The sequence below is a fragment of the Alternaria rosae genome, assembly GCF_020736505.1.
Source record: "Alternaria rosae strain MPI-PUGE-AT-0040 chromosome Unknown BKA58scaffold_15, whole genome shotgun sequence".
In the NCBI taxonomy this organism is placed as follows: Eukaryota; Fungi; Ascomycota; class Dothideomycetes; order Pleosporales; family Pleosporaceae; genus Alternaria; species Alternaria rosae.
Window position 1 is genome coordinate 135,491 of NW_025763584.1, and position 13,777 is coordinate 149,267.

At 53.7% G+C, this 13,777-nt stretch overlaps 3 protein-coding genes across 3 annotated transcripts; all 3 read left to right on the forward strand.

Moving 5' to 3' along the window:
• Positions 1–3,007: 3,007 nt before the first annotated feature.
• On the forward strand, positions 3,008–4,945 carry BKA58DRAFT_73241 (glycogen synthase kinase-3 beta). The gene is made up of 7 exons (XM_046175823.1): positions 3,008–3,293; positions 3,350–3,522; positions 3,571–3,654; positions 3,709–4,063; positions 4,112–4,305; positions 4,361–4,565; positions 4,613–4,945. Exons 1-7 carry the CDS (start codon positions 3,248–3,250, stop codon positions 4,750–4,752), a joined length of 1,197 nt encoding a protein of 398 aa, XP_046019884.1. The 5' UTR covers positions 3,008–3,247; the 3' UTR covers positions 4,753–4,945.
• A 1,121-nt stretch (positions 4,946–6,066) lies between these two features.
• On the forward strand, positions 6,067–9,703 carry BKA58DRAFT_395359 (cap binding protein). The gene is made up of 6 exons (XM_046171285.1): positions 6,067–6,405; positions 6,573–6,816; positions 6,867–7,134; positions 7,181–8,085; positions 8,137–8,321; positions 8,369–9,703. The coding sequence occupies exons 1-6, from the start codon at positions 6,297–6,299 to the stop codon at positions 9,247–9,249; spliced, it is 2,592 nt and encodes an 863-aa protein (XP_046019885.1). The 5' UTR covers positions 6,067–6,296; the 3' UTR covers positions 9,250–9,703.
• A 349-nt stretch (positions 9,704–10,052) lies between these two features.
• On the forward strand, positions 10,053–12,582 carry BKA58DRAFT_73277 (magnesium transporter NIPA-domain-containing protein). Its single transcript, XM_046175824.1, has 2 exons — positions 10,053–11,090; positions 11,141–12,582. The coding sequence occupies exons 1-2, from the start codon at positions 10,157–10,159 to the stop codon at positions 12,418–12,420; spliced, it is 2,214 nt and encodes a 737-aa protein (XP_046019886.1). The 5' UTR covers positions 10,053–10,156; the 3' UTR covers positions 12,421–12,582.
• Positions 12,583–13,777: the final 1,195 nt, after the last annotated feature.

Below are 13,777 nucleotides of genomic sequence, written 5' to 3' on the forward strand. Positions count from 1 at the left end.
GATCCAGTCAATGCAGCAGCAGCACCAGTACCATGGTAGCGAGAATGTTGAGATTTGGCCATAAAATCCGCAGCTTTGCTACAAACTGTGGATATCCTGCCTGTGGCAAAGCTCCTTACAACCACCCAAAGGTATCTGAGGAGGTCGCCCCACTGAATTGTGGCGTACAGAGGCCCCGGCTAGAGCAAATAATAGTCTTGTACGAACTTGACAACTGACAGGCTGGTATCATCCGCCGGGAAACTGCGTGCTGCTATTCCTGTGCAGAACCGGGTGAATGCATGAGATGTGTGCTCTCAACCGTGACAATGTAACCACGATGTTGAGTGTGCTGCTACGAATCCGACATGACAGCTGCAGACGAGCGTGGCGAGATCCCCGGCCGATGTCGGTAGCCGAATACAGCTCGTGGTACAACCACCGTGCATATACCGTTGTCTTCATTTAATAAGATATGCTACTCTGTACCGCATGGTTGCGCGCTATCAGCGAAGAAGATCTCCGAACGCTCAACCACATAGTTGGACCGGCATAGTCCGATCTTCGGGTGGGACAAGTCGGCCGGGTACCCCGTAAGGCTGAAGTCCATATGCGTGCTCTGCTTGAAGCGGATTGGAGGTACATATTGTGGTCGCGCAAATTGTCTCGCATCTGAGTTCGACAGGCGAATAAAGTACCAATGTCCAAGTCTGCATATTCTTGTTCGTCGCTTTACATATAGACACCCGCCACCAGATCTGAGACAGAGCGGGAGGCTTCGTCACACAGTGTCGCAGTGGTTCGATGTGGTGCTTCATGTGCTTGATCTACGATGCCTCAGGGCCTGTAATCTATTTTCATATTAGGGACAGTTCGGGTCGTAGTGAGCTTGAGCAGACGTCAAGTGACTGATGCAAGGAGAGCAGGCTCGCGCCCAGCTCGGACTGGAAGGAACCTTGGACTGTTGGTGAGTAGAACGCATGAGAATAGGTAGTAATGACGGCGATAGTGGGGCTCATAACACTTTTGACCATTCCCAAGTTCGAGCGGTCGTCTGCAGCGGCTGGGAATATCGCCGTCAAGAGCCCTTAAGTCACATGACTAAAGCCAATAGGGTGGGTCGGATTTCCGAACGGCATGCTCGCTGCAGGTTGACGTATGAGCGGCCAGTCGGGCATCGATAGTGTAGCTCGACTAGCTTACCCACACAGCAAGCGCCAAATGCAAAATCTGTAGGAATTGTTTCAGCCCGATCTATCTCAGTAGCCTGCAGATGGACTTGTACGTGATGTCCATCTTCGTTCGAGGCATGGCTGTTGGCGGCGCCTGGAACATGTTGCGCGCGCGATTTGCACGTGCCTTGCAGCACCAAGTGCGGGAAAGGCGAAGAGGGGAACACAAGCGTCATGAATAGTTTGCAACGACGTCGGTTGCTGCAAGTGTGGCCGATTCGGGTTTAAAGGTGCGCGTGTGTAACCCGCACCGAGCAGTGGTTCACACCGGCCAGTGGGCCCTGGACATCCGAGAGCAGCGGTGTCGTTGACTTGATCCGCATCCGCTTGGTGCAGCTGGCTGCCGGTCAAGATGGAAGCGTGCACAAACGGTGGAGTGGCATTTCACGAGACCAGAAGGGAATAGTGAGTCGCTGGGCTGGGCGGCTGTGAAAGGATATGCATCATAATAACACGCCACGCCTCTGGGTCGCCCGGGCATTCGGCTGTAGACGAAGAGGGGGGCGCCAGGACCAGGGCGCGAGAGAACATCAGCTGCCCTCTAAGTGGAGCTGCAGGCCACGAGGGCGTGGCCGGGGCCTCGAGCAGAATGACGATGCAGCAGAACGAGGCGACAGGGCGTGCAGGGGGATTTGGTTTTGCAGCAGGCCGCAAGGGTGCGGTCAAAGTTTGGAAAAAAGCCATGTTGTTGAGTCGGATATCAGCTTCTCCAACGCCAGTCGGAAGACTTTTTTGCGGCTACTGACCCCTGTACTCTCGCGAGTGTCCTGGTACGTCGTCGACACAAAATTGCGGCGGCGGCGGCTTTGATTGACGGGCTGTGGTGCAAACAAAGACAAGGTTGTGGTTGCTCGAACAGCGTGGTGCATGAAATTGCTGCCGCGGGCGCTGAGGCGTCCGCAGCATGGAATTGGCTGACGGTGTCGAGCATTCACAGAGTGTTGAGGGACGCTCGCTAAGGGCAGAGGCGTCGTGGGCCCTGGAGAGGAAAGAGGGTCTTGCTCAGGCCATGGTAACGGCCACGATGGGCTGGTAACGTCTCAATGGGAACGGTCGTCGCATGTCAAACGGAGCAGAGGCAGCTACTCAGTGCCTGCTAGAGACGCGCAGCCTATCGCCGGGCAGATATTCAGAGCTCGTACGGCCAGGTTAGTATAAGCACAGCAAGCTCCGGCCATGATTGGAGTGCGTCTCAGCCACGCGCCAGCGAGCAAGTGGGTGCAGCTCATTTCAGGCGGCATGACGGCGTGCTGGGAAGAAATCTGATGCCTCACGTGCAGGCCGGCGTCCGCAGCTGCAGACGCAATGGTCATGTTGAATGTTGGCCGTGTCGTATGTGAGGCCGCTGGCGACGGGCTGGCAGAGCACACTGTCGTGTGCTGACGTCTGTTTCAAGAAGGCGCGATCGCATGCTCCTGCCGCCGCAAGAGCAGCCCTGTGTATTACTACAAGGCTCCACGAGAAGCTATCATCTGCATCCCATCCACCCGTTTCCTGCAGGTCCGTGATTCCTGCACCGGGCGATTGCTGTGCGCTTCTCCCTCGAGCAGCTTAGACGCCGCTGGGCTGGTCTGCGCTGACAAGTAGGTGAATTGCAGGCCTTCTGATCACGTTGGCACCCAATTTCGCACTAGCAGTGCCCCGCCCTTAATCCCCAGCACTGCCGTCACTCAACCCCATCGTCGCCTTTCCTCGCACCTTCACAAGCTCTCCATCTCCGCCCTCAATTATCCTTCACCCCCTTCCCACCACCTGCTGTGACTGCCGCCCGAGCATCGTTGCTGAGGGCTCGACCTGCGCCTTCCTTGTTCCTTAGCTCCGTCAGCCACAACAAGCGTCACCTGGTACTGCACAGACGGCACGCGGGACCACGCCCTCTTGACACTCGACCTCGCGCCTACAACCCTATCTGCTCCGCCTCAGCCCGCCAAACACCACTCCTCACCCACACTCAACTCCCCTGCCGCCCGCCTTCCTGTTCCCCAGCAATCCGCGCAGCGCTGCCGGACCCCCTCCCACACGCATAACACCAAACAATGAGCCAGAACCGGCCATCGGCCTTCTCATCACTAAGAATGGGTGGTAAGTGCCCCCCGTGAACCCGCCGCGTAATTGGCCTCATGCTCACCCTCCCGCAGAAGTTATCCGCGAAAAGGTCCAGGACGGCCTGACCGGCGACTACAAAGACCTCGCATACACGCAGTGCAAGATTGTCGGCAACGGCTCTTTCGGCGTAGTCTTCCAGACGAAGCTGTCGCCTAGTGGTGAAGATGCGGCCATCAAGCGTGTCCTTCAAGACAAGCGCTTCAAGGTGCGTCTGCGCGACATCATGACATGCAGCCCCAGCTGACCCCCGCAGAACCGCGAACTCCAGATTATGCGCATTGTCCGACATCCCAACATTGTCGAGCTCAAGGCCTTCTTCTACAACAACGGCGAGCGGGTACGTGTCTACAAGCAAGCGCGTCTATGCATTTCGTGTAGCTAACCGTTTCAGCCACAGAAAGACGAGGTGTACCTGAATCTCGTGCTTGAGTTCGTTCCCGAGACTGTGTACCGTGCTTCGCGCTACTTCAACAAGATGAAGTCGGTCATGCCCATCCTCGAAGTCAAGCTGTACATCTACCAGCTCTTCCGCTCGCTCGCCTACATCCACTCGCAGGGTATCTGCCACAGGGACATCAAGCCCCAGAACCTTCTGCTAGACCCCTCGACCGGCGTCCTGAAGCTGTGCGATTTCGGAAGCGCCAAGATCCTAGTTGAGAACGAGCCTAACGTTTCCTACATCTGCTCCAGGTACTACCGTGCGCCTGAGCTGATTTTCGGAGCGACAAACTACACTACCAAGATCGGTATGTATTGTACTGTGATTAGCGGTAACCTGTGCTAATGATGTACAGATGTCTGGTCTACGGGTTGCGTCATGGCGGAGCTCATGCTTGGACAGCCGTTGTTCCCAGGAGAGTCAGGTATTGACCAGCTGGTGGAGATCATCAAGGTTCTGGGAACGCCCACCCGGGACCAGATCCGCACCATGAACCCGAACTATATGGAACACAAGTTCCCCCAGATTAAGCCTCATCCGTTCAGTAAGGTATGTTGAGTGATGTATCTCCGGTAGCCGCGTGCTTTTTACTTACATTGACTAGGTGTTCCGAAAGGCTGATCCCAACGCGATCGATTTGATCTCCAAACTCCTCGAGTACACGCCAACTCAGCGTCTTTCGGCTATCGATGCCATGGTACACCCCTTTTTTGACGAGCTGAGGGACCCGAACACGCGTCTCCCAGACTCGCGTCACCCCAACGGAGCCACTCGTGATATGCCTGAGCTGTACAACTTCACTCACCACGGTAAGTTTGTTTCGAATCCTATGAGATGCAAAGTCTAATGTTTCCAGAATTGTCCATTGCTCCTCACCTCAACAACCAGCTGGTACCGCAGCACATCCGCGCGACACTAGCCGCCCGTGGCCTCGACTTCGAATCGCCGAACTTCAAGCCATTAACGCGGGATCAGATGATAGCAAGGCTGGATTAAGCCCTCTGCTATCACACGACACGATACCATTCATTCATGCGGCGGCTTCTGATCCTCTCTGGACCGGAGCACAAAGCTTTTCCGTCCGGAGAGATGCAAAATGGAGTCTCAATTGGGCGTCGGTTTTATCAGGTGTATACTACGAGGAGCACACCCTTTCCTGCTTTATATGAGCGCGTCTGAAATGATACCGACATTCACCTTTACAAAGAATGACCTGGCTTGCTTTTCTTTGGGGGTTGTTGGCATCCCCGTTTACGCGAAATGATCAATGGACCGGCACGGCAAATGATGTTCCTTCGATCCCCTTTGAGATGACGAATGGGTGCAGCAGGTTGCAACTATGAAGGAAATGAGGAACGGGCAAAATTCGGGATGTATTGAGTATGGGATACGAAGGAAGGGTCTCGCTCATCCGATTTCCGATGCTCCAACAATGGTTACTATGCGTCACCTGGGCTGCATGCGGGAGTTTTCTTTCTGTCAAGATGAGTTCAGCGGGCTGCGCATCGGGCGATGAGGCTTTTATGAACTTGGGAATGCTATCCCTGGGGTGGGATCATACGGGCTGGTCAATGGATGGCTAGTCTCGGACAAGTACTAGAGCGAGGCACTGCGCATTTACAGCGGAACGAATGTCCAATGGACAATGACTATCCTGCTATTCGCCCACCTCTCAGCAGACTTTCTATAGCGGAGATTCCTTTCACATTTTACTTTTTCTGGGACTTGTGAAATATCGTGATATACTCTGTGAGATCTTCCAGATCCTTTGCAGAGTTCGTAACACCCAACTCTCACCAGTGCGTTAAAATCTTCGTTTGAGACGTCAGGATGATTGATCTGGGTCTGTACGGATCGGATCACCTTTTGCCTTTACCTAGAGATAAGCATAGGGTTTTCAAGTGAACATGGCTTACCTTTACTGACAGCCTCACCTTATTCGCTTCAGTATACGTGATGAATCTGTATATAGAGCCTTCAACCTGTCGTCTACGCCTCTTTCCTTGCCAGAACCAAGTCTTGGTCGAAGAGCTAGTCAGTTGCAAACCAATAGTCAACAACATCACGGTAAAAGCAACGACATGAACAACCTAGACATGGATTCCACGTTCATGTCGCCAGATCGCATGGCCCTGCTCGAGTTGACCGATGAGCAAGCGCAGCAACATCTTGTTCGTGGCAATTCACCATTCAATGATTCGGCAATGGACGTTGACGTCGAGGGTGCATGGACCGAGCGCCAAGATACGCCTGGAACGGGAGCAAATGCCACTAACCCTTTCGATGCGCAAGCTCCAGTGCGACTTCCGCGCCAACTCGACGATTCACTATCGCGAACCATCCGCCAACATCACACCCGAACCGCCCCATTCCGCAACCGTGTGTATAATCATCGACACGGCGACTTCTACCCCTCACGTCAACCCGTATATTACGATCACGACGACATCCGCGCCAACTCTACACGAATCCCGTCGCAACTGAGGGAAGATTCTCCGGAGACGTTAGAAGAGAAGGCACGCGCAGTCTTGGTCGCAACCATGGCGGACGCAGACATCAGAGAAGAACGCGATGATAGGCGCGAGGACCGACGTGATGACAGGCGCGATCGTGGAAACTTTCGAGGAAACAACAAGCGCCGCCGTGATGGTTAGTCTACACTTGTCTTGTTATAAGCGCTTGCGCAAGTTGCATGGGTGGGCTGGACAGCTTCATTGATTCGATGGCTGCAATGGGCATCAAATTAAGACATCCTCCCTATCCTATGGACATGCTTGTGTATTTGGCATTTCCACTGTACTAACAGCGTTGCGCAGATGACAACGACAACCATTACCGCGGTGATGACCGTCGCGGACCCCAGCGCCGCCGTCACGATGACGGAGGTCCACGTCGCCGATACGAGGAGCCGCCGTTCCCCAAGCTGCGCAGACTGCTATTGAACATTGCCAGTTCCACCAAGCTCCCACAGGACGAGGCTATCGAGATCGCAAAGTACTTTGGCGAGCACTTTGACGATGAGCGTCTTCGCTCTGACTTTTTCGATGTCTTGGTACAGCTGTAAGCAGAAAAAATTTCCCCATGGACTCCCACTTCACTAATTGTCTTAGGATCATCGAGCAGCCCTTCAAGATTCCGTTCGTCGCAGCCGTCGCTTACTACGCCAACGATGTCAAGCCACAAATTACCATCGAGGCCATGAAGCGCGTCGGAGACCGGGCACAGGAGGCGCTGAATGCGGGCGAGTGGAAAGAGTTCAAGTTGCTTCTGAGGTTCTTCGCGTGCCTGCAGTCGCTCTACGAGGATGACGGCGTCTTCACTTTCCTTGGACAACTCTTCGATACAGTCGTTGACCTCCAGAGTGCCAACGAGAACGATGTAAGTTCTTCGTATAATGGTGCGGGATATCTACTAACAGTGCTAGGTTGTCGGTATCGAACTCGTCAAGATCATCCTTCTTACCATTCCCTACGCCATCGTCGCCGGAGGAGAGCGTTTCCACGAACAAGCGCAACAACTGCTGAAGAACACCGGCATCGTAGCGAGCAACGCGGTCCCGATCGAGAGCCTGATTCATTCCTACGTCGGTGACTTTGAGTCGAAGCCGGTAGACCACAACAGTGTCATTGGCCTTCTCCAAGCACAGTTGTCAGCTGAAGCCGAGTCGAGTTTTGAGCTGAGATGCCTTCCACGCATTGACCTCGAGGCTTTGCGTAGAATGGATGCGAAGGAAGAAGACGCCCTGCCCACGGCTCCTCAGACTCACGCCTTCCCGACTTTCACCATTCCGTCACCAGTCAACCCTGGCCCACGGCCTGTCTTCCCAGAGGCGTACTTCTCCCTGTTCGCTGATCAGGAAGTCGACACCGTCCCCAAGACCACCGACATTGCCTCATCACTTGTACGAGATGCCATCGTTGACACCATCAACCAGCTCGACTTTAACCGTGAAATGGTCGCCAAGTTTCTTGTTGATGTTGACTGCTACTGGTCCGTTGACATCTTTGCCAAGCGCGGCTCGCCTTTCGACAAGTTCCGTGAGCTGGTTGGCGACAAGATTCAGTACAAGTCAGAGGATATGATCATCGATGCTATCTTCTCGCAACTGTTCAAGCTGCCCAGCGCTGAACATAAGCTTGTCTACTACCACGCACTCATCACACAATGCTGCAAGGTAGCGCCTGCTGCTATCGCCCCGTCTCTTGGACGTGCTATCCGTACCATTTACAAGAATCTGCCGATGATGGATCTTGAGCTCGGCTACCGATTCCTCGACTGGTTCTCGCACCATCTCAGCAACTTCGAGTTCCGATGGAGGTGGACTGAGTGGTATGTCTAAATTTCTTTCTATGTGCTGGATTTATGCTAACCCAAGTGTAGGCTTGAGGATCTTGAGCTGTCAAACTTGCACCCAAAGAAGGCCTTTATCCTTGCTACTTTGGATAAGGAAATAAGGTTGTCCTTTGCCAAGCGCATTCGATCAACGCTGCCAGAGCCGATGCACACCATGATTCCTGAGCGTCTAGATGCAGACAACAGCCCTGACTTCAAATACGACAACCAACGTATGTATACTCTGCATGTAACATGCATCCTGCTAACAACACATCAGAAACGCCCTACGCTGCTGAAGGCCAGATGCTGCTCAGCCAACTGAGGAAGAAGGCTACCGCCGAGGAGATCCAAGTCACTATCGACAGCATTCACGAGAAGGCTCTTGAGCAGGGCATTGCCGAAGTCCTTGTGCCTTCGACTGACGCCTTCGTCACCGCCATCTGCCGACTGGGAGCGAAGTCACTGTCTCACGTTCTGTCTTGCATTGAACGCGGCAAGGACAGGCTATTGGAGCTCTCACAGAACGAGGTCGCGCGTCGTCAGATTGTTGCCAGCGTCGTCGAGTACTGGAAAGATCAGCCTGGTGTTGCGGTCCGCATCATCGATATTCTGCTCAACTATACTATTCTTGCGCCGATGACTGTCGTTCAGTGGGTATTCGGTAGCCACATGGGAGCTGGCGAGGCTCTGACCGAGAGCTGGGTCTTTGAGATGGTTAGCAACACAGTCGCCAAGGTCACCAACCGCAACCGTCAGATCGCGTCTGCCCGCCTCCAGAAGGGTCTCCCTCAAGAACAGATCGAGATGGTTGAGGCCACTCTTGCCAAGGACCGTGACAACGCGCGCGAGCTGTTCAAGTACATTGAAGACTCCATGCGTGGTGTCGCAGAGGGTTCCGCCGACACTCTGATCGAGAAGTCCTCCAACGGCTCACTCACCGAAGAGGAAGTCGAGCTCATCAAGGCCTGGGGCAAGCGCTGGCAGACTGTCTTCATCCGCAAGGCGCAAGTTGAAGAGTCTGTCGTTGGCGAAGAGGCGGTCGAAGCTCGCATCAGACTTCTCGCTGCTGAGCCTGACAACGTCGCCGAGAGCATGGAGCAGGACGGCGATGGTGTTGCAGAGGCGACCAACGGAGAGGCGCAGATATCTCTTGCTTGAAACATACCAGACTGAAGGACACGACATCGGATACTAAAAAAGCATAAGAATAGCGCTTGCATTGATCGGTGGCGTATTAGGCCAAGTGCTAATGGGTACAACTTGCATGTCGGCTGGCAAGATTATGCGCACCTAGGGTTTCTTTATTCAACATGGACGTCTAGTTCGTGTGATATTGTACATTATATCTCAAAATGAGTATTTTCATGAAAATTCTATGGAAGAGTTTCTGTTGCGGTTTCGAGATCGTTCTATGACGAGTGTTGGTGATTACAGTTTGACCAGTGTAGGGAGGGAGAGGCGCTTTTTGCTTATCGCGCTGCAGAACTGCGTAAAGAAGTATTGTCGCATTTCATCCTTATGGAGTAGTGGGTTGAACACGTGCGGCAGACAAGAGCATGTAAACATGAACTACCTGTGCTTCCCGGGTACTTCATCTAGATCCTGCTCATCTCCGTGATACTCTGCGTGTCGTCCGGAGTCGACGGATCCACCATGCACGGTGACGGCTAGCGTGGGCCAGCATCTCTGAACCCTGCAAAATGTCGCGCGGCATACGGCACCAGCTCCAAGCCGACCCCAAGCAAGCCCAACTTCCAGCCACGGGCCGCGACTCTGTAGCACCGCCGAAACTTCTGGGCAAAAACAACATGTTGTCACCGCCCTGTATCCTTGGTCGCATATAGTTATTGTCTCCATTTCTTCTGCCTTCGTTGGACGCCTTCGTTGTACATAGCTTCTTTGTCGCAATCTAGGATACGAAACGAATAGAACCGAGGGAACGAAGAAGAAGCACCCCCACAAACAAGCTTCCACGAGGACGAGCGGCGATACGTGACGACGCGCGGACGAAGCTATTGCTTGAACGACGAGCTCCCTCTCGAATTCCTACCGCACAGCGATAACGATGCATATACCACCCAGCCACCCGGTCGCTGCAGGCTCAGCGACAGCCGTACAAAGCTTAATACCCACAACACCCACGCCATACGCCGCGCTATCATGGTTATCTCATTCCGCAAACGGGGGCGGAGGAAGCGGCGGCGGCGGCGGATACACAGAAAACTGGAGCAGTCTAATCGGCATCATCACCGCGATAATAGGCAACGTGCTCATCTCGTTTGCGCTAAACATGCAGCGATACGCGCATATACGGTTAGACCGCGAATTCCACGAGAAAGAACGGCAGAGGAAGAGGCGGAAAGCGGGCATGGACGATGCGGGGAGACTGGCGGAGGAGGTGCAGAAGATGGGGTTGAGGCAGAGGGGAGGTGAGGGCATGGTTGAGCAGAGGAGAAGGAGGAGTAACGGGCAGGAACAAGATATTTTCGAGGCATCCGAGAGCGATCCGTTAATACCCCGGGATGCGAGACCGACGGTGGGAAGAGAAGATAGCAACGAATCGGGCAAGCAGGAGGTGTTCAAGCAGACGTCGTATCTCAAATCGCCGTATTGGTGGTTCGGCATCATTCTCATGACAGTCGGCGAGGCGGGGAATTTCCTCGCGTACGGATTCGCGCCTGCGTCTATTGTTTCCCCGCTCGGCGTCGTTGCGCTTATCTCGAATTGCATCATCGCGCCGTTTATGCTCAAAGAGCCTTTCCGCAAGAGAGACGCGCTGGGTGTTGTTATTGCTGTTGGAGGCGCGGTTACCGTTGTCCTTTCGGCTAATGACAATAACCCCAAGTTGGGTCCTGGAGAGATCTGGGATCTGATAAGACGGTGGGAGTTTGAGACGTATTTGGGGATTACGGTGGGAGTTATTGCGGTGCTGATGGTGGCGAGTAATCGGTATGGGGAGAAGAACATTTTGATTGATCTGGGACTTGTTGGGTTGTTTGGTATGTATACGCAGAAATGATCTTGAGGATGAAGGGCTAACGGGTTCTAGGCGGATACACAGCGCTGTCTACCAAAGGCGTTGCTTCGCTACTTTCATACACGCTCTGGCGCGCCATCACCTTCCCAGTCTTCTACCTACTGGTTGCCATCCTCGTCGGCACAGCAGTTATGCAGATCAAATACGTCAACCGAGCTCTTCAACGGTTCGACGCTACACAGGTCATCCCCGTTCAATTCGTCCTCTTCACTCTTTCCGTCATCGGCGGCTCAGCAGTCCTCTACCGTGACTTCGAGCGCACCTCAGGAGAAGACGCCGGAAAGTTCGTCGGCGGATGCGCCTTAACCTTCTTCGGCGTCTGGCTTATCACCAGCGGCCGCCCATCAAACCATGACGACTCAGACTCCGACCACGACCCTGAACCTGAAGACGCCATCCATCTCGCCGGCGAAACTTACACAGACGCCATCAACGAGCCTAGCGAAGAAGGCCCTGGAAGTACGCGCCGCTCCTCAACCACACGAGCACTCTCACCACCTGCATCTGTTCAACGCCGCTACCAAGATGAAGACGAAGACACACGTCCCTCAACCCCCAACATCACTTTCACACCTACTGATCCCTCCACACCACCAAACCCCACTCGCCCAGCCACAGCCGACATAATCTCCTCCCTCGTCGCAAACCCCTGGTCTCAACCCAACGAACCCACCTACCGCACGCCGCCCCTAAACCGGCATACTTCCACACCCGTCCTGCCCTCTGAAGCCGCACCCGCGCCGTTAGTCTCAGTCTCTGATACTGATCTCCCGACGCCTAGCACGCCCACGCGGGGCAAATCCACGAACGAAGTGCCTACAACACCGGGATCTGGACTAAGGAGATTGAGAACGAGTGATCGGGTTCAAAGTGCAAGGAATAGTATCGCTGGTGGTCCTTTGCTAGCAAGTCCACTGAGTACGAGTCTAAGCACTATGGTTCAAGACTTGAAACGCGGAAATAGCGTACGGAGGAGAGAAAGCCTCCTTGCTTTAGCTGCGCGCGATAGAGACACCAGAGAAGGAGAGGATGATATGATGGGTGCGGGATTGGTTGTTGGTGAGTCGCTCAGTAGACGGCGGACAAGGGATAGTGCGAATGGCGAGGATGGTGGTAATGCTGCTGCTGGGCAGAGGACGCCAGGTGGTGGGAGGAGAGTGGGCAGGGGAAGGAGTTCGAGTGCGCTTAGTACGTTGAGTGGGCTTTGGAGGGGGATTAGGGGTCAGGGGAGTCGCGAGGAGTTGAGGGTTGAGGAGGGGAGGAGGGATGGTGGTGGTGAGGCTGAGAGGTGATGAGATCGGAAGGATGTGGGAGGGTGTAGATTTGGTAATGATCGACGTTAGTATATCCTCAAGGGTACTCCTTTGCCATGGCATATCGCAGACTGGACGTGTGACTTCCGTAGTGGTAGCAGTGATTTTTCACAGGAGGATATCGAAAGGGTAATCTGTGCACTGCAATCTTTAGCGTAGAAGAGCCATCCGCTTACGTGACCACAGGGCTATGCGTGGACGAACGCTAAGTCCAACCGGTGCCCAGGCAGGATGACCCTGGCATATCCAGGAACAACAAACCTGTTACAACACTGCAATCTCCCAATACAAGAGCAAGAAAATCAAGAAAAAGGGTGGACTATAGTCCACGTTCTGAAGCATAAAGCGTGTATTTTGGTTGAAGGTTTTAGAGGCGTTGTTGTGTAGGTGGTAAGCAGCCGTCTGGTCTTTTCATCTGACTGCAAGAGTGGCTTACAGTCTTGGAAGTGCACTGCAATTTTTAGCGTGGGAGAGCGGACAAGTGACTGGGTGGCATGCATGAGAGCCCTCGAGAACATTGGTGTGATTAGCGAAGGTGGCTTGCAAACCCAACCAACGAAGGTATTTCTCAATGTCTTGGCAGGTTTTTGACGTGAGCTATCCAGATGCTGGAAGAGCACACAGCTGACTAGGGCTTGTGCCTAAGAGCTCTGGAGTACATTCGCTGTGGTTAACGAGGGAGGCTTGCAAACCCAATTGACAAAGTCATGTTCGAACAGGAGCCTGCTCAGGACTCTGTGTAAATGAGAGCAAGCAACGGTTAGACGCCCGCAGGATACTCAGGTAGGCGAACGAATGAAAAGAAAGGGTACCTAGGTATAGTGTAAGGCAGTCGTGGCCGCCTTGTCCGCCTTGTAAGTCAGGTTGTGACCAGTCAAAGAGGCTGCACTGCAATCTTTAGGGTGGACGAACTACCACCATGCGTGTCTACTATCGGCTATACCTAGGTATCCATGAAGGGCGGTAGGGGAGTAGCCAGTAGCGAGAATCCTATTGCTCACCGGAAAGGACGATTGCGCATGTACGGGCCCCAATGTTATGAGCGCGGGTTGCACTGCAATATCTAGTGCGGATGAGCAGTCTCAGGAACTGGTGATCTGGTTCTGGCATAGGTTATATCCTGTGTTATAAAATGTGTTTTGCATTGTAATCCCTGGCGTAATGAGGAGAGAGGAGAGAAGGCCGAATATTAGCTATGAGTGTATCAGGGAGAAGTCTCCTTGCTTCTGTGAAGGGATTACTTACCTGGAACATTGTATCCACTTCTCGAAAATTGCAGCGACGAGCCATGTGAACAGAATACCAGGGTCATGTGTGGAAGGTAAATGACCCAAAT